This window comes from Salmo salar, chromosome ssa11, assembly GCF_905237065.1.
Source record: "Salmo salar chromosome ssa11, Ssal_v3.1, whole genome shotgun sequence".
NCBI classification, from domain to species: Eukaryota; Metazoa; Chordata; class Actinopteri; order Salmoniformes; family Salmonidae; genus Salmo; species Salmo salar.
The window spans coordinates 67732224-67753266 of NC_059452.1; the positions used below are offsets into that span (position 1 = coordinate 67732224).

General features: G+C 43.8%; 1 protein-coding gene across 17 annotated transcripts in view; it reads right to left on the minus strand.

Annotated features, from left to right (window-relative positions):
* The window catches only part of LOC106562963 (formin-binding protein 1), a 103448-nt gene that overhangs the window by 26284 nt on the left and 56121 nt on the right, over window positions 1-21043 (minus strand). For all 17 annotated transcript variants that reach the window (XM_045689863.1, XM_045689878.1, XM_045689866.1 and 14 more), the window contains exons 5-6: window positions 7008-7070; window positions 5277-5381 (exon numbers count right to left, since the gene is read on the minus strand). In XM_045689863.1, coding sequence (XP_045545819.1) covers window positions 5277-5381; window positions 7008-7070 — 168 coding nt within the window. The remainder of the gene's footprint in view (window positions 1-5276; window positions 5382-7007; window positions 7071-21043) is intronic.

A 21043-nucleotide genomic window follows, 5' to 3' on the forward strand; every position in this document is an offset into this window, starting at 1 on the left:
CATGGCCAAAGTCTCCTATATCTCAGAGTCGTCGCCCCCCCCCCACACACACACACACACACAGACAGAGGGACAGACAGGTGGGAGAGGTTTCATCTCCCCATTCCTCCTCTTACACATCTTGGAGGACAGAGACACAGTCTAGCCCAGACTTCTCCACCCACACATTAACCAGAGTTACACACACAGCCAGCTAATGGGGAAGGACACAACCTCTTCGCTACCACACCTATACAGAAGGCCCGTGAATGCGTGTAAGAGAGAGGCAGGTGTGCGGAAGGATAGACACACACCACCATGGCAACACGACTGATGACAAAACCTCTCAGCCCCTTTCACATCCTGTCGACGCTCTAGGAAGTAAACAGCAGCTAACCTACGTATCTCTGTGATACGCCACTCCCACCTCTTCTGTAGAAGACGCTTCAATCTCTATAACAAATCTGAAAGCTCAAAGCTATTCCGAGACTGTAATGTCTTACACACATCAATGTACCTTACAGACGAAAATGTGGTAATGGTAGTGTGAGGGTTTTGGGAAAAGAAGAAAATGGACAGAGATAACTTTAAGATGCTTTTGCTTGCATAGTTCCATAAGCCAAGCAAGATGTTGATTCATGTGAACGGTATGAGTATAAAGCAAAGCAGAAGTTTACACACGTTCGAGTGACTAAGATATCAATTCTCTGTTCTCACACAGGAAAAAAAAGAAAACAGGTACAAAGACACCAAAGATAAGTTATTAAAGGTAAAAAAACACAAAACAACTACAATACAGAGCTATACAGATATACCTGAGAGGACATATGGACATTGTCCAGTACTGGACAGAGTACAGATATAGGACAGTGCTCAATGAGAGTCGGTGTGGTCACTAGCAAGGCTTGAACAGGTGATTGTGTTTTGGGGGTGACCTGTGTGTATGTTGAGAAACAAGGTCGAGACTTGAGACGGTGTGTGTGTGTGTTCCCACAGATATAACACATGCTCTGCCCAGTGTGGACCTACCTTGTGGGAACTTCGCTTCAAGGTATGGCAGAAAAATAAATAACAACAACAAAAACACACACAAAAGTGTTAGCCACTTCCTGCTGAACAGGACCCAGTTTAGTCGTAGTAGCAGAGAGGTAAAATACTTAAGTAAAAATACTTTATAGTACTACTTAAGTAGTTTTTTGGAGGTGTCTGTACTTTACTTTACTATTTACATTTTTGACAACTTTTACTTTTACTTTACTACATCCCTAAAGACAATTATGTACTTTTTACTCCATACATTTTCCCTGACACCCAAAAGTACTCGTTACATTTTGAATGCTTAGCAAGACCTTAAAATGGTCAAATTCATGCACTTATCAAGAGAACATCCCTGGTCATCCCTACTCACTAAACACAAATGCTTCACTTGTGTTGCGCGAGTGTTGGAGTGTGCCCCTGGCTATCCGTAAATTGAAAAAACAAGAAAATGGTGCTGTCTGTTTTGCTTAATACTTGAAAGGAAAGGAATTTGAAATTATTTATAGTATATAAAGTATATTTTAGCAATTACATTTACTTTTGATACTTAAGTATCTTTAAAACCAAATACTTTAAAACTTTTACACAAGTAGTATTTTACTGGGTGACTTTCACTTTTACTTGAGTCATTTTCTATTAAGATATCTTTACTTTTACTCAAGTATAACAATTGGCAACTTTTTCCACCACTGAGTCATAGCTACATGTCCTGGACCAATGAGGATGATTTCATCCAGAGAAGGGGAAGTAGGTGGATGATGGGTAAATCAACACAAAGCTGTGCCAGAACAGGGTAACAACATCATGTTAGGGCTACTTTAACACTGGTATTATTAACCACAGTAGCTAAACAAATACAGAATCACTTTTTTGTTGCTGAGAATTTTCCTGCAAAGCAGTGTATTGGGGTTTTAAAAAGGCTTCTAATGTTTGTAATTTCCACTGAAATGTCCATAATTTATAATCCACATAATAATTCACAGGATTATGTTCCTTCAGCAGCAAACTGGCTCAAATTAAGATCCTACATCTGTAGTGGGGACGTGGGGCCATTCCTCAATCATGAAAGTGGTTGTTTGAGGGGCTCCAGACCAAGTGGTAGGCCTATCGTGCCTTTCTAGAGTACTTTACAACTGAGACGTGAGGGGCACCGAGCAGTAGACCTTCTTTTCTACCATCTTCAGTGCTTTCCAACTAAGACAACACTCCATAGGAGACTCGGTGAAAGTACGGGGTCCACACAGAGCCATACTGTCTAAATCTAAGCGGTGAAGCAGCCAACCCATAATTGTGGTATTTTTCCCATCAGTGGAAGACAGGAAGCTGTGAGGTTTGCACCAGCTGCTTACCAAACCACAAGAACCCCAGCTCAACAAACTCCAGTCTCTCTGATTATACCGAATACTCTGAGATATGGTCCTAACTGAGACTACACAGCCTTGGATTTCCCTAGTCCAAATATATCACATGTGGAATACTGCTATTATTTTAAACATAGTTAGGAGTGTATTAAGGTTAAGATTTACAACAGTTTCCGCATTACTGAATTCTCTCAGCAGTGCTTGAGATAACATACCACAAGATAAACACATAAAAACACAATCCAACACTTAGTGATCCAACCATCACCATAACTCAAATCAACATATTCATGGTTGGGGTGGTGACATGTCGTGCCTTCCAATGATGTAATACTCCAAGGTCTTCGAAATGACCGAGGAGGGAATCTGTCTCTTCAGACAGAGTAGAGCAAGAACACATGGAGGCGTTTGGTTTCACATGGCTGAACTGTCTGCCAGGATCATCTATCAGCCTCTTACATGGCCTGGGTGGCCCTTTCCTAAGTCAATGACCAAAAGCGCTCTCTTTGGCCTCGTGGGTGGAACGTTATTAATGTTTCATAATAAAAACCTGATGAAAATCCAGTGTTTCTATGTCAAACAGTTTCGTTATAGTTCAGTCTTCAGTGATGTATATAAAGTGTAATATTGGGATGCAAACTTAAAACTGAATACATTTCAATCTGACGTGGTACAGGTGTCCTCTCCTTTTTTAAACCCATAACCACGTGTGTGCGATGTATACCTTTGTTTCAGAGTAGATTTGTTCAAGAATACCAAGAATTGCTCTGTGTGTGATAGATAGAAAGTGATAGATTTAGTACATGATTTTGTACTAATTGATCTCAGTGTGTTTGCAGTCTTGTGTCCATGATATTATGTGCCAGTGTGAGAGAGAGAGTTGAGGAACACAGGTCACATTAAAATAGTAAGGCGCCATCCACCCCAGCTCTAAGATTCCCAGACCCAAACAGAAAAAAACGCAAATTTTCCATCTGATACTGTGATCAGAATGATAGCGGGCCGTTTATGATCTGCCACGACAACAGCAACGAGACAAACGTTGAGTAACTGTTGGAAAGAATAAGGCACAGAGTAAAAGAGCAGATGCCCGGAAATGATGTTAAAAAAAAAAAAAGGAAGGAAGGAAGGAAGGGAAAAATTGAAATGAACGTCCCAATGTCAGCTGGGTATATTATAAAAGAGAAAATGAAAGCATATCTATTTATGCGTTTTATTTTTCTCCATGTCTTCAGAGAGAGAGTGAATCGGAGTATGTTAAAGGAGGAGAGTAAGGTCAGAGTCAGACAAACACCCACACAACAGATACTATGTCTGAATAATTTAGGAGCTGTTAACACTGCTGCAGTGTTCCATTAGATAGAAAAACACACAACTGGAGAACACAGGAAAGTGTGTACTGTGTGTGGGGGTACAGTGTGAGTGCTTACAGACTCATGCTTATCTATGACTGGGCCTGTTTACCACAAGTGGAATGTTAATGTATCAGACAATCCACTGGCAATGATACGCTCTACATACAACACTCCCAAGAGCTATGTTGCCTTCTCTTACCATAACATGATATAGAGTGTCACCAATTTTACGTTGACTAACATCAATCTTCACATGCAGTAAAAACATCCTTGTTATTACTAAAGACTTGTTGGTTTCTCATAACTAAGCAGGAAATAACTTGAGAGATAATTTACAAAAACATAGAGGACTCATACACAGTGCCGCTCTTGTTTCCCAGACTTGGTTATGTGTCTGTTTTTGTTGTTGAGGGAGAATCAGGGCTGATATTGTATCTCAGTTCAGTTCCTGTCAGTCCAGTTCTGTACAGTGCTGCACTGGTCCGAGCCAATGGTCTGAGCCCACCCATTGTGGCTGTTTGGCTGTGAGTCAGTCTCAGTGGGGACAAAGAGGCTTCTTGTTCAGGCCTGTATTAGCATCATAATCGGATCTGAACCATGTCAGCTCTGAGCTCTGAGCCTGGGTCGCTGCTGGGCGGACTGCTGATGAAGCAACACGCCGGGATGGTGGCGGTGGTGACCCATGATGCCTTGCAGCATGGCGTGGCATGGGCGGCACTGTGTGGGTTAAAGGCAACGACGTCAGAGGCTATTCCGATTCCCGACCGATGATTTGGGACACAGGAGGTGGCATCGACACAAGGCCCCAAAGGCTTTTTATAAAAGGTCCCAAAGGCTTTTTATAAAAGGCCACAAAGTGTGGTGACTGGTGAGATTTGCCAGGGAGAGCAGAAACACAAATATACAGATAAACAGACAACACATTCACACGACTCAAATACTACTTTTCCCAGCACGCATGGAGGGAGAGTTGGATAGAGACAACAATGTACACACACACACAAACACACACACAACCCCCCCTCCCCCAACCCACACACGGACACAAAGCTGGTTGTGCTGCCAAGCGACACGGTAGACAGGCAGGCCACAGTGACTGGCTACTCTGCTTCTGGCCTGGCCAGCAGTGATAATGAGGACTCAGTCAGTCCTGCTATCAGCCGTGATGAGAAGTGGGAGATCACTGTTACTGTGCTGCTGCTGACTGAGAGAGACAAGGCCAGCCTGTACAGAAAGCCCTGCAGCGAAACAAACTGTTACTGATGCCTCACTCTCATGAGGTGGGTGAGAGAGGGAGAGAGAGAGAGCGAGAGAGAGAGAGAGAGAGAGAGAGAAGAGAGAGAGAGAGAAAGAGAGAGAGAAAGAGAGAGAGGGGGGGTGATACAGTACAAAGAGAGGGATTGGTTGGGTGGTGAGCAGGAGAGCGGTGAGCACCTGCATTTGGTTGGTTGGTGTTAAGCAGGAGAGTTTGTGATTGGTTGGTGTTAAGCAGGAGAGTTTGTGATTGGTTTGTGGTAAGCGGGAGAGCAGTGACAGAACATACCTTCTCCACGTCTGCCTTCGTCACATTGATGTCGGCGTCCATTCTCTCAAAGTACTGCTGCGCCCTGTCCGCCTCTTTACAGTCCCTCTCGAATCGCCGTTTACTCTGAGGGGAGAAGTCACACAGTTCATTCAGACGTCACTCATACATATTATGGCCTAGATATGCTCACTAATATAGCATTACCTCAGTCGGTGCAATATATCTACTGTAGTATATCATGCTGCAGACTTCACTCATATACAGTATGGCCTAGACATCCTCACTAATAATATAGGCTAATATACATTTGCCCTTTGGAAACTTGGAGAATGGAGAGGGGTTGACGTCACACAGAGTGGAATTCATATAGTTTCAAATTAGACATCGTGTGCCATAGACGTCAGTTATCCTACATTGGACATGCGGCTTCTGACACAGCCAGAGGGTCTCTCTCTCTCAAAGTCAAGTCTGTCTGAAGATTAAATAAATGTTCATGGTGGCCGTTTGTGTGCAAAACCATCCCTTCTTCCATCCCTCCCTCCATCCTTTGCTCTGAACAATTTGTGTTTGTTCTTTGAGGGTGCACTCTGATCCCTGCCTAGCTGCTCCAAGCACAATGGTAACATTGAGGACAGAAAGAGGGAGGAGAGCTGCCATGTTCTCTCTCTCTCTATATACAGTATATTTTTTCCTCTCTCTGTTTTCTCCCTCTTTCTCTCTCTCCCTCACTCCTTCTCTCTCCATCTGTTTTCCTCTCTCTGTTTTATCTCTCTCTCTCTCTCTCTCTCTCTCTCTCTCTCTCCTTTCTGTTTTCCTGTTTTCTCTCTCTTCCTCTCACTCCCTCAAAGGACAACCACACCGTGATAAGGAATGCCCTGCACAGACTCCGAAAAATCACAGGGATAGGCTCTCCTTTACAGAGAAAACAAACACATTGACACTCCTTCCACTCCTTCATTTGTTGGCCTCTCCTGCTTCACTACTTGTGATCAATCAGCTTGGAGAGAACCCTTTATTCTAGGCTTGTCCAGGAAAAATGCTTCAGGAATGCATAATAATTTGCTGCAGTGTCCTTGAAACTCTACTCGACAAAGCTGTTCTGCGATCCAGAGGTTCTCGATAACATTCTTCAGTGTTTATGAGAACCTCAGTCTGAATTGTTAACCTGTTAACCTGTTAATGAGGGAATATCTTAATCTGCTTCCATGCATTCTGACCAGTCTCTGGCAGTGCATTTAACAAGGCTAATGGTCAAATGTTATTATCAATTAAACCTTTGATACAAATCTACTTGTCCAGGAAGCATAGGGCACCACACAATTTCACCACCTCCACTTCACTTCTTAATTTGATCTAATCTCAATCTCAATCTGAGATGCAGTTATGACCGTTGATAAACGTTGAGCTCTGCTGTTCTAGGCTCGACAATCTTTCTCATTCACAAGAAAAGGACCATTGTTTTCGGTTTAGTTTCTCATTGGGATGGAATGGCTTAGGGAGGTAGGCTGTTTTGCGGCTGTATTTTATGAGTATAATCCTGTGTAAATTCCTGCCTAGTGATTTTTATTCAACAGTTCAATACATTCAATACCCACTAAACTTGACTAGCTGCCATTCTCACTGCCAGGTAATGGGCTTCAGTTTTTCCACCTACTACACTGCAATGTAGCAACTGCATGCACACTATGACTATTGGGTTGTCATAACTGTAGTAGTACTCTGACTACATTTACTGCACACAGTACTCACCGACTCCAGCTGTTTCCACGAGCATTCAATGTGTTGCTGTGCTTTACGTCCATCGTGGAAATGCTGAGAGAAAGAGAGAGCGAGAGGGAGAAACAGAGATTATTATTATTATTATTATTATTATAAATGTCTGCTTATAAATCATATCTACTAGGGCAGTGGATCAAGAGATCAAGGGCAGCGATCCTGCTCTCGATAGAGTGATAGAGAAACAGCGAGAAACGGGGGGATAAAGAAACAGAGGTTAGAGAAACGCTGAGTTTGCCCTTGATGAAAGAGAAGGAAGGCAGATGAAATGAGGGGTGGTTGGTGTTTCTGTCAGGATGTATGACTCACGCCGTGAAACACCAGGAGATTCTAATTACAACAGCCAACATAACGTACTTAAAAAAAAAAGCAGAACAAAACAGAAGCTGGTTGGTAAGTTAGAGCAGTGTTTTCCAACCCTGGTCCTCCAGTACACATTTTTTTTTATTGTAACCATGGACAACAAGCACACCTGATTCAACTTGTCAACCAATCATCAAGCCCTCAACGAGTTGAACGAGGTGTGTTTGTCCAGGGCCACAACGGAAATGTGTACTTTTGGGAGAACTCGAGGACCAGGGTAGGGAAAAACACTGGGGATTAGAGTGTAGCACTGCAGAGTCTCATGCTCTGACACTAGTGACATACTACAGGAAGGTGAGAGCAAGCTACTGATGATTACCATGCCTGGGGATAGGACACCCATCTTCTGGTGGCCAGAGCCCAGAGGGCCAGAAAACAATTAGGCTGTACTGAGGCATGACCATGGACGGTGTGTGTGACTCTGTGTTTGTGTGTGTGTGTATGTATGTATGTATGTGTGTGTGTGTCTGTGTGAGCGAGAGAGAGAGAGAGAGAGACAGGGGAAGAGGGATTTAGAGAGGGGGGAGAGAGAGAAAGAGAGCGAGAGAGAAAAGAGAGAGAAATGGAGGGGGAAAGGAAAGATAGTGAGAGAGAAAATGTTGTGATAGACAGGAAAGACAGGGAGATATAAAGGGCAGCAGGAGAGGAAATGACATAGAAATACCCAGACAAACACAGATAGAGATTGATACAGAGAGAGATATTCTAAGATGGCTGCCAGTGCCAGCCTTGCCAAGCGTGGCATATTGCACACGGAGGACATGGCAGCTGTTGGTCTGGGCACGCTCAGTAAACACGCTGGGTGTTTTTCTAACAGGCCCCACTTGGCCTTCCCCCCCTCCCGGGAAAGAATGAGAGAAGGAGATGACTGAGACCACACTTGGCCAAAAGACAGAGCACGTTTCTCTGCAGCCCTCTTAGTGAAAAACTACTGGTATATAAAAGAACGAGTACTTCTTCTCTGGATTGCCATTGAACATGTTAAAAAGACTGTAATAAAGAGACTGTAATAAACCAACATAAAAATGTGTGTTGTCAGTTATAAAGGCCTAATAATATATCACTCCTATTATAAGACCTGGATAAAACATTTAATTGAAGCAGTTGATATCAACAACGAATGAAAGAGAGCTATCCCCAGCAGGCACCAGTCTGTGCTGGTCTCAGCCTCAGTAGCTGTGTAGCTGTGTTAAATATCTTCCCCGGGTGTTCAATAAAGGACACAGGCTATTACACAGCATGAAAATCCCAGCGATTGTATTTCAGTGACGTGTCAGTGCTTCTAATCTAAATGGCCTCTGCCAGTAACTCTTGTATTCAGCACACACACACACACACACACACACATGCCTACAGGCACAAATGCATGCATGTCGCACACAACACACAAACACACACACACGAGCACACGCATACACACGTACTTACACACGCACATACGCGCGTACACACACACACACACACACACAACAAACACACACACAAACACACATGAGAAGAACTTAACAAGGAATTAACATCTCCCCAATTAATTGTTTACAGTACATGTCAATCAATGGCTAGGCTTTATGAATGAACTGGGTTGACCTTGGGAATCTCAATTCTCACTTCCCTATCTCACTGGTAAAGTCATGACTATCTTTGGGGAAGCTGAGTCAAAGGAAGAAGTCCTCAAACTGTTTCAGAGGAAGTCCTTCAGTTCTTAAAGGGAATGGCTCACCCACACAATGGTGTGAGCCACTTTAAAGGGTATGTAGCATAAACGTAACCACATGTAACATATGGATTTGTATTAGTATACACATCAAAAGTCCCAATGCAGTTTTTTTGTTCTGTATCTATGGATGCGACACAGTCGTTCGTTCTAAATGTTCCATTGCCGTACTGGCTGGGAGCGTTCTTATCTCTTTCTTGCTAGCTAGCCAACTACGGCTAACTACCAGTCACGTCAAACAGCGCAGCCAGAATAACAACAGTAGTTGCATTTACATTTGCGATCATTTAAGGTGTTTTCAGGTGACATTTATTTGGAGACATCCATATAACAATGAGCTAATGAGGGGCGATTTCACCTGGCATAGAAAATGTGCTCACTCGTCAGGACACTGTTGTTCAGAGGAGCTAGCCAACAACACAGCTAACACAATCACTTCAAACTGAAGCTGGAAAGACTGCAAACTAGCTGCACTTAAGTTTCGTTTGACCTTTTTTCAATTGACATTTCTTTGTATATATCCATAAAAATGTGGCCAGCTGTCCCATAGCGTCGAGTCCGGACGACTGGCCACATTTTCATAATATACTCATGAAGGACAGCTGGAGATCGAATTTGAATATTGAAACAATGTTGCAAATGTCGGAGAGACAGATAGCAAGGTTTATACAAATCTCCGCTGTTGAAAACTAAATCTTAGTCTAAAAGAAATGTGAGAAAATGTGAATTTAATAAATACCGGAACAAAACAAGAAACACGAGTAGCGTACAGACATGAAACAAAGAAACATAATCAATAACGCCTGGGGAAAGAACCAAAGGGAGTGACAGATATAGGGGAGGTAATCAGGAAGGTGACGGAGTCCAGGTGAGTCTCATGAGGCGCAGGTACGCGTAACGATGGTGGCAGGTGTGCGTAATAATTAGCAAACTGGCAACGTCGAGGGCTGGAGAGGGGGAGCGGGAGTAGACGTGACAAGATGCTTTTTATAGTGGAGATCAAGTTTATAAATTGCCTGGCTGGGCTGATCAGACAGTGGATTGCGCAGTCAGATGGAACAGAGTAAATAGGCATTTTAACTTCATAGATTTAGCCGGTGGTAACTTGTGGAATAGACACTGGCTGGAATGCGGTTTTAACCAATCAGAATTCAGGATTAGAGCCACCCGTTGTATAAATTTGCAACAACCCAAAAACATAACTATGTTTGTACTTATAGGTAACCAGATCGTGACTACAACTAAGTTAATACATCTTTGACCACACTGTGTTGTTACATTGGTGAGTAATATCTCATGCTTCCTACCCTTTAAAATGCATTGGGGAGTCCAGTGGTGTAGTCAAGTGTCTTAGCTCTTCAACTGAAAATATACTAAAGGGTCGCTCCCCAAACTCCCCTTTAAAAGGTAACATGTTTGTAAATTGATCTTAACTGACAGAATAATATTTACTTCCTCAGGTCGCCACACAGAGAGGCAGGCGGCAAGTCATTTCACAAGACACAAGACACTGAAAAGACCGGATCAAGTGGCATTGTTAATGTCCAACTCTCTCCGTCAAGCAAATATTTGTTTCTCCATGACAACATTTCTGAGGGAAGTTTACGAAACCAAAGGCAATGGAGACTGTGTGTTAGGGGGAAGACAGCCAACTCTCCATGTTGTTTCAAACACTTCTTCCATCACATCACAGATAAACAAACCACACTGAGACTGTGTTCCAAATTGCGCCCTATTCCATTTATATAGTGCACTTCTTTTGACCAGGGCTCATAGGGAATAGGGTGCCATATGGGACACATACTGAGACACTAACACTCCTCCCCAAACAAGCTACTCTTGAGAACAACCAATGCTTCAGTACTGTAGTACACAGGGCTGTGATGGAATATATAGTCCTACAGTATGTGGCAGAGATGTATGGCTATACGATGCATGGATGCCATATGAAAACATTAGCGAGTCTAAAGTAAAATTAGTTTTCTAAGTGTATGATTCTGACCTGGACAGCTTTAAGATGCATGGGCACCATTTAAAACAAAAAGAGTCTGCCTCGTGTTTCTGATTCAGACCCATCTGCAATAAAGATACTGCAGGTCTAGTCTGATGAGAACATAGACTACACTCTTAAAACAAAAACAAAAAGGTTCCAAGGGTTCCTCTGTGGGAAGAGTTCTACAAGGAACCAAAAGGGTTCTACCGGGAACCAAAAGGAGGTATTCAAAGGGTTCTCCTATGGGGACAGACAAAGAACCCTTTTAGGTTCTAGATAGCATCTTTTTTTCCTAAGATTGTACATGTGCATCTGTATGGGCAACATAGTCTACAGACAGTGCTTCTCAGTGTCTGCCAGTCTATCCGGCCATTTAAAATTACTGGACTGCCTTGCAGTGATCCACTTGGCCCCGGTCCATCCAGAACGTATGGTCCACACCAGGGGAGGGGAACACCCCTCTTATCTCCCCTCCCACATAGCCTCCCCTTCTCCTATCCTCCTCCTTCCCCTCTCCTCCACTCTTCAGAACAGCAACATGTGACTGCCGGGGCTTGGGGCTGCCAAGGAGCCCGCTGGCATTTCAACAGGTCAATGACCTGAAGCTCTGAAGGCTCTCACATTCAGAGGAGGGGAGACTGGCAGAGAAACATGCATTATTGATAGGCTGATTAATGTTCTAAACATGCACTTTAGCTTGTATTCCCCTCAGTCTAAATTACCATGTTCTTGACTTTCTCTCTTGACTTTCTTTGCTGGTTGCCTAGATTTGGGGTAATGATTAAGAATGCGGGTTGAGTCCAAGTCAGGTAGAAGAGATTTTGAAAAGATCAGTAAGATGAAGTGTCTCATGTGATGCCAGGTTCAGTTGGTAGCCCTTTACTTGGACACGTGTTCTTCTCCCAGACAAAGGATTTGTCCACTATCCTCCTGATACAGAAAAGAAAAGACTCTCTCACCAACATTTAGACTCACCTTACAAAAAATGATCTGCATAGCTGTTAGTGAACCCCCTGAACCACACACACACAATCTCTTTAGTTCTTCAGAGGATTAGATCCATGAGAGAGAGAGAGAGAGAGAGAGAGAGAGAGAGAGGGGGGGGGGGGGATTTTTTGAAAAAATGGTAGACCTGTAGCCTTATTGTGTGCAAAGTATAAGATCATATCTCATATCTAAGCCGGTCATCATCCCACCTGCTAAATCAGATTAGAAAGGTGGCCTGTGAGTCCTTTCCAGCAATCTATCAAGGTTTTGCATCCCTCAACACACATTCTGACCAGTGGACTGAGGGCCAAGAGTGAGTCCTACCCACCCTGAATGGCACTGCTGCTGTTGCGTGGGCAGTGCAGGAGGTTGAGGGTCTGCTGCTGTTGCGTGGGCAGTGCAGGAGGGTGAGGGTCTGCTGCTGTTGCGTGGGCAGTGCAGGAGGGTGAGGGTCTGCTGCTGTCATTCATGACCCCAGAACTGGGGAGTTCAAGGCAGTTAGAAAGAATGTGATGTACACAACATGTGTGAATGCACGTTCTCCGGAAGGGGAGAAGTCAATGAGGTGGGCTGAGTTGTTTGGTTCAGGCACTTCCCCAAAAGGCTGTTGGTGATCATTATACAAGCGGCCAATCGACAAATGGACAGCTGACCTCCAATGGAGGATTGGACCAAAGCCACCAATAGACATCTGGTGCACTGAAATCCAAGCGTTGGAGAGGCTTGTCCATTTTGTTCTGAGCCCGAGTCGTAGCTCATCTCTTCATACAGTGTCCAAGAATGATAGGGATGTTTACCCTGCTAACCAGCTGGTTTTCGGCCATGGGGGAGGTTTTCTCTTCCAGGCTGTTCATTCTAGGACAGTTTCAGGCACAGGGTTGTAGTAGTCCTACTCAACTTTCTGTCAGCAGTAGCGAGGTTAGCCATCTGGAAGACCAAGTAGAAATGTTTACAGAGACAGGGGTCTGTGGATGTGGTGGATATGCTCAAGGGGTTAGTGGCAGCAAGACTGAAGGTGGAGTTTTCCTACTACAGATTGCTAGGGAACCTTTTCATCCATACATGGGGTCTTCGGGGGGCGTTGACAATGAGTGGGATCTGGAGTTGTTCCCTTAAACCCTCTCAAACTTCTGTTTTTCTCACAGGCTGGTACACATGAGCACAGTGGTGCTGGTGCATGATTTCAGATTGAATACTCATGTACTGTACAGTCTTGACCCAATAAAGGGGATTTAAAAATGATTAAAAAGTACTTCTCTCACACACACACACACACACACACACACTCTCTCCCTGGTTCTCTCTCACGTGTACACATACACACACACCATGCCAGGCTCATGAGTCCAATCATCATTCTCTCTGAGTGATATGTATTATGGTGGGAGCTGTGGGACTGGAGTGGGGAATAGATGGACTGGGCAAGAGGATCAGATGTGTATTATTGGGTTCTCTGTGTCTCTGGCACCAGCTATTATGATCAGTGTGCAGGTGCACATTTTTTCACTGTCAGGTCTGGAGAATTAGTGACCCGAGTGCAGCTAACCTTATCGAAGACACACATACACTAACTCTGACTGACGGATATAAAGACCCACAATTTATCCACCAGTGTGTCTGCACAGACACAGACATATCAGACGCTATGAAAACATAGTGAAACACTACCCTTCATGTTTAGCTCATTGAAGGACACTTCAGACAGTATAGAGTTACAGTGAGGAGCAGTCATTTATGACTGGGGTCTGGGTCTGTCTGGGGGGAGACAACAGGAGACCTCAGCCCTCCTCTTCCTCCTCCCCTCTCCTCATCCATGTCCTCCTTCTGCTCCCCTCCTCTTCCACCTCCTCTCTTTGGTTTTTATTTATCTTTCCACACAACAGGAGAGGAACGTAACAGGCAGAGCAAAGCAGACTGTCCCAGCCTCCAGACCAGCTCCAGATACAAAACATTCTCAACGACTCAGCTGCACTGTCTTCCAATGATGAATGAGAGCTGTGTCCCTCGCCAAGCTAGCCAAGGACATTTATGACCCTTTTGTTTTTCCCTTTTAGTTTTTCAACAGATTTTTTAAATCATTTTTTCACATCTCTAACAGTTGGTTTTGTTAAAATTTTATGGCCTATGTGGACAGTTGTCACATTGTGGTCTGGTCAAAATTTCTGGGCAACCTCTTATCCCCAAACACACTGCTAGAGTGAGGTTCTTTTTTTCAAAATAGGCCTAAACAGATCAGGCAATTAATTTGATAAAATCATCAGAGACCCATCATCAAGACCTCTACAAGTGTGCTTACTAATCATCTAGTCCCAGCGCTACTGCCAGCATGTTTACTTCATATAACAACACAGAAATACATTAAAATACCATCAGAAGCCCATCAGGACATCTACAAGTAGTCCAACTAATCAGCAATCCCAGATGCTCTCGACAGCGTTTAACAGTCGTTACAAGGTCTTTCCAGGCCCTTATTACGCTACAGCATGCAGCTAAAGCCTTCTGAGTGGGGCAGGGCATGGAGGTCCATAGAGGACAGTCAGCTAGTCAGCAGACCTGTGTTCAAATACATGTGTATTTGAGTATTTGTTATTTAAATACTTTGTTCTGTGTATTGAGTATTTTCAAATACACAGCCCAAAACAAGTACTTTTATTTTAGTCTTTGAATGATTTTTTTTTTTTTTTTTTAAATAGTCAACCAAATTGTACTTGAATGTATTTTTCAAAAATGGTTTAAAATACTATTTTCAAATACCTGGGTTAAAAGTATGGGAGTATATTTGAGTCAGTGTATTTTACTATTTTAAAATACTTTCCAAGTGTTTTTCCAAATGCATTCTAATATTCAACTACTTATTTTTCTCAAATAAAGGCTATCTGAATAAACCTGTTTTTAAATGTATTGAAGAGTAATTGAAATACCTGAAATACTATTTGAACCCAGGTCTGCTACTCAGGGCAGGCTGTGTGTTGTTGCTGAGTGACCATCTTAATGATTCCTCAGCATAAACTCAGCAACTCTACTAAGGCCTCAGAGACTTAGCCGTCTCATCCCATATTAACCCTGCCTGCTCTATACACACCATGTGTTGTCATCTGGCTAGCCTCATCCACCCTTGGATATGGACTGTGCTGTGCTATGTTTTTATGGCAGCATTAATGTTCTAGACCAGCATGCTTCACTCAAATGTGTCGCTCAAATCTCCCACTCTACATGACTCAATGAACTCTGTGTACACATATTTCAATGTATGTATTTAGCCTAATTGTATGTAAAAGTGTGTCCATGTGCGGCACCTACTTTGAGGCGGCAGTGACTCTTCTTACCTCTAGGGGCCTACTACAGCACTAAGACCATAAAGATGGATATGGCCACTTACATAAACCAGACCCACCTGGCCTGACTCCCAGTGGAGAGACTGCTGTATACCGTAAGCTCAGAAGCATCTGGGAAGGAGGAGGACTGACCCTCTCTCACCTCGTCTGCCCCCTTCCCCACCTCCCCCTGTCCCCCAGAGCTGGGCTTTCTGAGGGTTCAAACAGGGAGAAATGGGAGGAGAAGGAGGATGAAGAGGAGGGGGAGGGAGGCAGGGAGGGTGGGAGGAGAGGAGGTGGGGGTTCCAGTCCAAAACCCAGCTCCGTAACTGTGGAATTAATGGAGGTTAGGGTATTCATTTAATACTCCTATCAGTCTGTGCTGTAGATCGATTATACCTGTGCTGTGCTGTCCCACTGAAAGGCCAGTAGGCCACTGTAAGCCCCCAGGAGGGCCAGTCGTAGACAAGAGTGACTCAACCATCCTTTAATCCCTCTGTCGGTCTATGTCTGCAGATATCAGTCTGTTTCTATAGCAAAACAAATGGCTACAGTAGACACTGATGATTGTGTTAATGATTGCATGTGTCCAAAAGATTAAAAGAGAGGCAGAACTTATTCCCATTCCCTCACAGCTAAATAACAGTCCAGTATCTATACATATTAGGCTACTTACTCTGGGCCAAACGCTTAGCATAGAGGGTCTCTCTGAAGAAGGCCACCTATTTCCATTCTAGACTGCTTCTTCTGATGCTTCATATAGCCAATACTATGTTACTACAAGCAAACTAGCAAACAGACACAGATACGCTCATAAATTATGAATAAGCATGTGTAGCTCTCGGGCTTCGCGTATTATCGACATGCACAGACATAACGTTCTATTTTCAACAGCACTGTCACAACACAGGTGCTCTGTACAACAACCTGTTCCAGTCTGTTTCTGCTGCGTGTTTGGCATGACAACAACTAGGAAGTTGGCTGCTAGACAGAGCTAAAAACAGACTGACCACCAGGTTACAGCACTCCACAAACAAGCTAACAACCTGATAGCACAACAAACAGCCACTTCCACATGCTGTAGTATTCTTATCAATAAGGAAATAATGACAACATTGAACAAAGAGCCAGAATTGAGCCCCAGACAGTGTCTCTATGGGCCAATAAACCAGGGTATGACTGACTTAGGGTTAGTTACAGAGGGAATAATAGGAAACTGTAGCTGAATACTGGAGAACAGAGTCAGTTGTAAAGAATACGATGGGAGACAGAGTGCTGGTTTCAAGTGCAGGGTGCAGCAGGTGTTTATTTGCAAAGGACCACAGGAGGAGGCAGGTAGTTGGGTCCAGGGACAGGGACAGGCAGAAGGTCATATACAGAGACTCCAAAAAGGTAACAGTACAGGCAGGGAAAAGGCTAATAACGTAGTCTGTGAGATCAGGCAAGAGGTTGACGACAGGAAATCTGATAGGCTAAAGTACAGGCAGGGAATAGGTAAAAAACGTTGTTAGTGAGGATGGCCAAAAACTATGATACACATGAGGACTTTCATCACATATCCAGTGGGTCAGAAGTTTACATACACTTAGTATTTGGTAGCATTGCCTTTAAATTGTTTAACTTGGGTCAAACGTTTCAGGTAGCCTTCCACAAACTTCCCACAATAAGTTGGGTGGATTTTGTCCCATTCCTCCTGACAGAGCTGGTGTAACTGTGTCAGGTTTGTAGGATCCTTGCTCGCACACGCTTTTTCAGTTCTGCCCACACATTTTCTATAGGATTGAGGTCAGGGCTTTGTGATGGCGACTCTAATAACTTGACTTTGTTGTCCTAAAGCCATTTTGCCACAACTTTGGAAGTATGCTTGGGGTCATTGTTCATTTGGAAGACCCATTTGCGACCAAGCTTTAACTTCCTGACTGATGTCTTGAGATTTTGCCTCAAATAATTTTTCTGCCTCATAATGCCATCTATTTTGTGAAGTGCACCAGTCCCTCCTGCAGCAAAGCACCCCCACAACATGATGCTGCCACCCCCGCCCTTCACGGTTGGGATGGTGTTCTTCGGCTTGCAAGCCTCCCCCTTTTTCCTCCAAACATATCATTATGGCCATTATTGGTCATTATGGCCAAACAGTTATATTTTTGTTTCATCAGACCAGAGGACATTTCTCCAAAAAGTACGATCTTTGTCCCCACGTGCAGTTGCAAACCGTAGTCTGGCTTTTTTATGGTGGTTTTGGAGCAGTGGCTTCTTCCTTGCTGAGCGGCCTTTCAGGTTACGTCGATATAGGACTCGTTTTACTGTGGATATAGATACTTTTGTGCCTGTTTCCTCCAGCATCTTCACAAGGTCCTTTTCTGTTGTTCTGGGATTGATTTTCACTTTTCACACCAAAGTACGTTCATCTCTAGGAGACAGAACGCATCTCCTTCCTTAGTGGTATGACAGCTGTGTGGTCCCATGGTGTTTATAGTTGCGTACTATTGTTTGTACAGATGAACGTGGTACCTTCAGGCGTTTGGGAATTGCTCCCAAGGATGAAGCAGACTTGTGGATGTCTACAATTTTTTTCTGAGGTCTTGGCTGATTTCTTTTGATTTTCCCATGATGTCAAGCAAAGAGGCACTGAGTTTGAAGGTAGGCCTTGAAATACATCCACAGGTACACCTCCAATTGACTCAAATGATGTCAATTAGCCTATCAGAAGCTTCTAAAACCATGACATAATTTTCTGGAATTTTCCAAGCTGTTTAAAGGCACAGTCAACTTTGTGTATGTAAATTTCTGACCCACTGGAATTGTGATACAGTGAATTATAAGTTAAATCATCTCTGTAATTGTTGGAAATGGGTCATGCACAAAGTAGATGTCCTAACTGACTTGCCAAAACTATAGTTTGTTAACAAGAAATTTGCGGAGTGGTTGAAAAACAAGTTTTAACGACTCCAACCTAAGTGTATGTAAACTTCCGACTGTGTTCAGGGGCTGCGTTCAGGGGATCTATGTGTTTGAGAGTGTGACTTGGAAGCAGACGTTACATCAGTCATCTCTATCATGCAGATAAAAACAATTTACTGTCCTTAAAACCAATAAACTGACAAAAGCTATGGGATGGGGTGAGGGAGGGAAAAGCCCCTTCAATGTTGGCTTACAGAGAGGCTATCTAATGCCCACTATCTCTGGATGTGGGCATTTGTTGGTTTAGAGTTAGATACGAGGCTAGCTGGCAGTCCTCAAGGCAACATTATGATTGTAGCCAAATGTTATTAAATTGAGCAGGAAGATGGATGACGGACTACCAGGTGACGAGTGTGTATGTGTAAGAAATGTAATTAAAGACTGGAAAAAAGAGAGGTGAATAAATAAAGAGAGCAAACTGCCCTGGGAAAAGCAGAGAGATGGAGGAGGTGGGAAAAAAGGAGGGTGTGCACGTGGGTAGGTCGGTCACAATAGCATCCTGCAGGCAGTCTGAGGGGAACATTTCTAGTGCATGAGGGCCAATCCTTTGGGAGCGGGGCCAAACACAAGGCAAGACAATAGACAGACCCAGACCTGAGGCCAGACCCAGGCTGAGCCAAGCCTGGCTAGATCAAACCAGACCCAAAGTCTACAGACCAGGGCAAACCCTGAGGGCCTGAGGATTCATCTTCAAACAAACTCAAGAGACAGTTAGAAGAGCTCCCTGGAAATCCCCCTCTCTGAGGTCGCAATCTCTATGTTGTTCTAACTGAGCTTAGGAAAAAAATGGCTGAATCAATAGTCCTTTTCCTGCTGTGGTCTTTTTAGGGAAGCTCAAGAGGGAGGGCATACAGTGTCTTGTCCTTGACTGTGTGGTGTGTAGACACATGCTTAGCGAGGTCAGTGGGAAAGGTCATGTCAGCCACTGACGACCTGCAGCTCTTTACAGTTTTCAACTCTGATGTATTCCCTAGCAGAGCTTCCGTGACATGATGGGCCGTGACAGTTTTTCTGACAAACTGCTCTTTTTCTAGTTGAGTAGTTTCCCCTTGCCTCTGACCAAAACTAATGTCTTAAAGGTGGCCTCTATTTTGTTTTCCTTGAATCCTAACTAAGATATTACTACTGTCTTAATGCATGTTTACAATGGGAAAGACAAATGTGTTTAAAGGGGGTTTATAAGAGAAAAATAACCTCTAAATGATAGATTTGTTCCATTTAAAGGAGTCATAGGCTGCAACCCTAATGGTACCTATTATCTTTGGTCAAAAGTAGTGCACTATATAGGGAATAGGGTGCCATTTGGGACACACCCATAGAGTCATGTGTTGGCCCAATGGCCAGTCTTTGGGGGGCTGGCTGTGTATCTACAGTATCTTGACACAACTATGACCTCAGTGTACAGGATAGGGCAAGCGGATGGGATAGGCCTCGCTCTCTCTCTTTCCTGTGGGCAAGTGTGTCTGGGTTTCTGGATAAAGCTTGAACGTTTTACTGTCTATAAAATAAACTGTATGTTTAAGGGTAAGTAGTGTAGAAGAGCAAGACTGACCGCAAACATAGACCAATGGACAACCAGATAAGATGGCGCCAACAGACACGGCAGCCCTGCACTGAGAACCCAGCTGACAACCTCAGTAGGCTGAAGAAATTTGTCTTGGCCCCTAAGACCCTTACAAACTTTTACAAATGCACAATTGAGAGCATCCTGTCGGGATGTATCACCGCATGGTATGGCAACTGCACAACCCGCAACCGCAGCTCCAAAGCAACTTTGCAGTATTTCGGGTTTTTTGTGTGTTATATCTTACATTATTAGCCCAGAACAGTTTTTTGTGTTATTACATACAGCCGGAAATAACTTTTGAATATCAGAGCGGCGGTAACTCTCCAGCATTACGACCAGGAATACAACTTTCCAGAATTGGATCCTTTGTTCGTACCCCCCAGGGCAATTGAACTTATCCCAGAGGCTGCTCCAAGACAGCGGCGGCGGAGAAGAGGTATTCGGAGTGGACTTCTAGTCCGACTCAGGAGGCGTGCACACCATCCACCACTTCCGAGTATATTAGTACGTAATGTTCAGTCTCTGGACAATAAAGTAGACGAGCTCAGGGCGAGGATATCCTTCCAGAGCGACATCTGTAACATACTCTATTTCACGGAATCATGGCTCTCTCCGGAAAAACTGTCAGCTGGGTTCTCAGTACATCGCGCAGACAGGAATAAAGAACTCTCCGGTAAGAAGAAAGGCTGTGGTGTATGTTTCATGATTAACTAATCATGGTGTGATTGTGATAACATACAGAAACTCAAGTCCTTTTGTTCACCTGACCTAGAATACCTCACGATCAAATGCTGACCGTATTACCTCCCAAGACAATTTTCTTCGGTTATAGTCACAGCAGTGTATATTCCCCTTCAAGCCGATTCCACGACGGCCCTCAAGGAAATACACTGGCTTTTTGAAAACTGGAAGCCACATATCCTGAGGCCGAATTTATTGTAGCTGGGGATTTTAACAATGCAAATTTGAGGAAAATGCTACCGAAGTTCTATCACACATTGACTGTAGTACCTGCACTGCTAAAACACTCGACCACTGTAACTCCCCCTACAAGGACCTCCACCGCCCTCCCTTCGGCAAATCAGATCACAACTCCATTTTGCTCCTCCC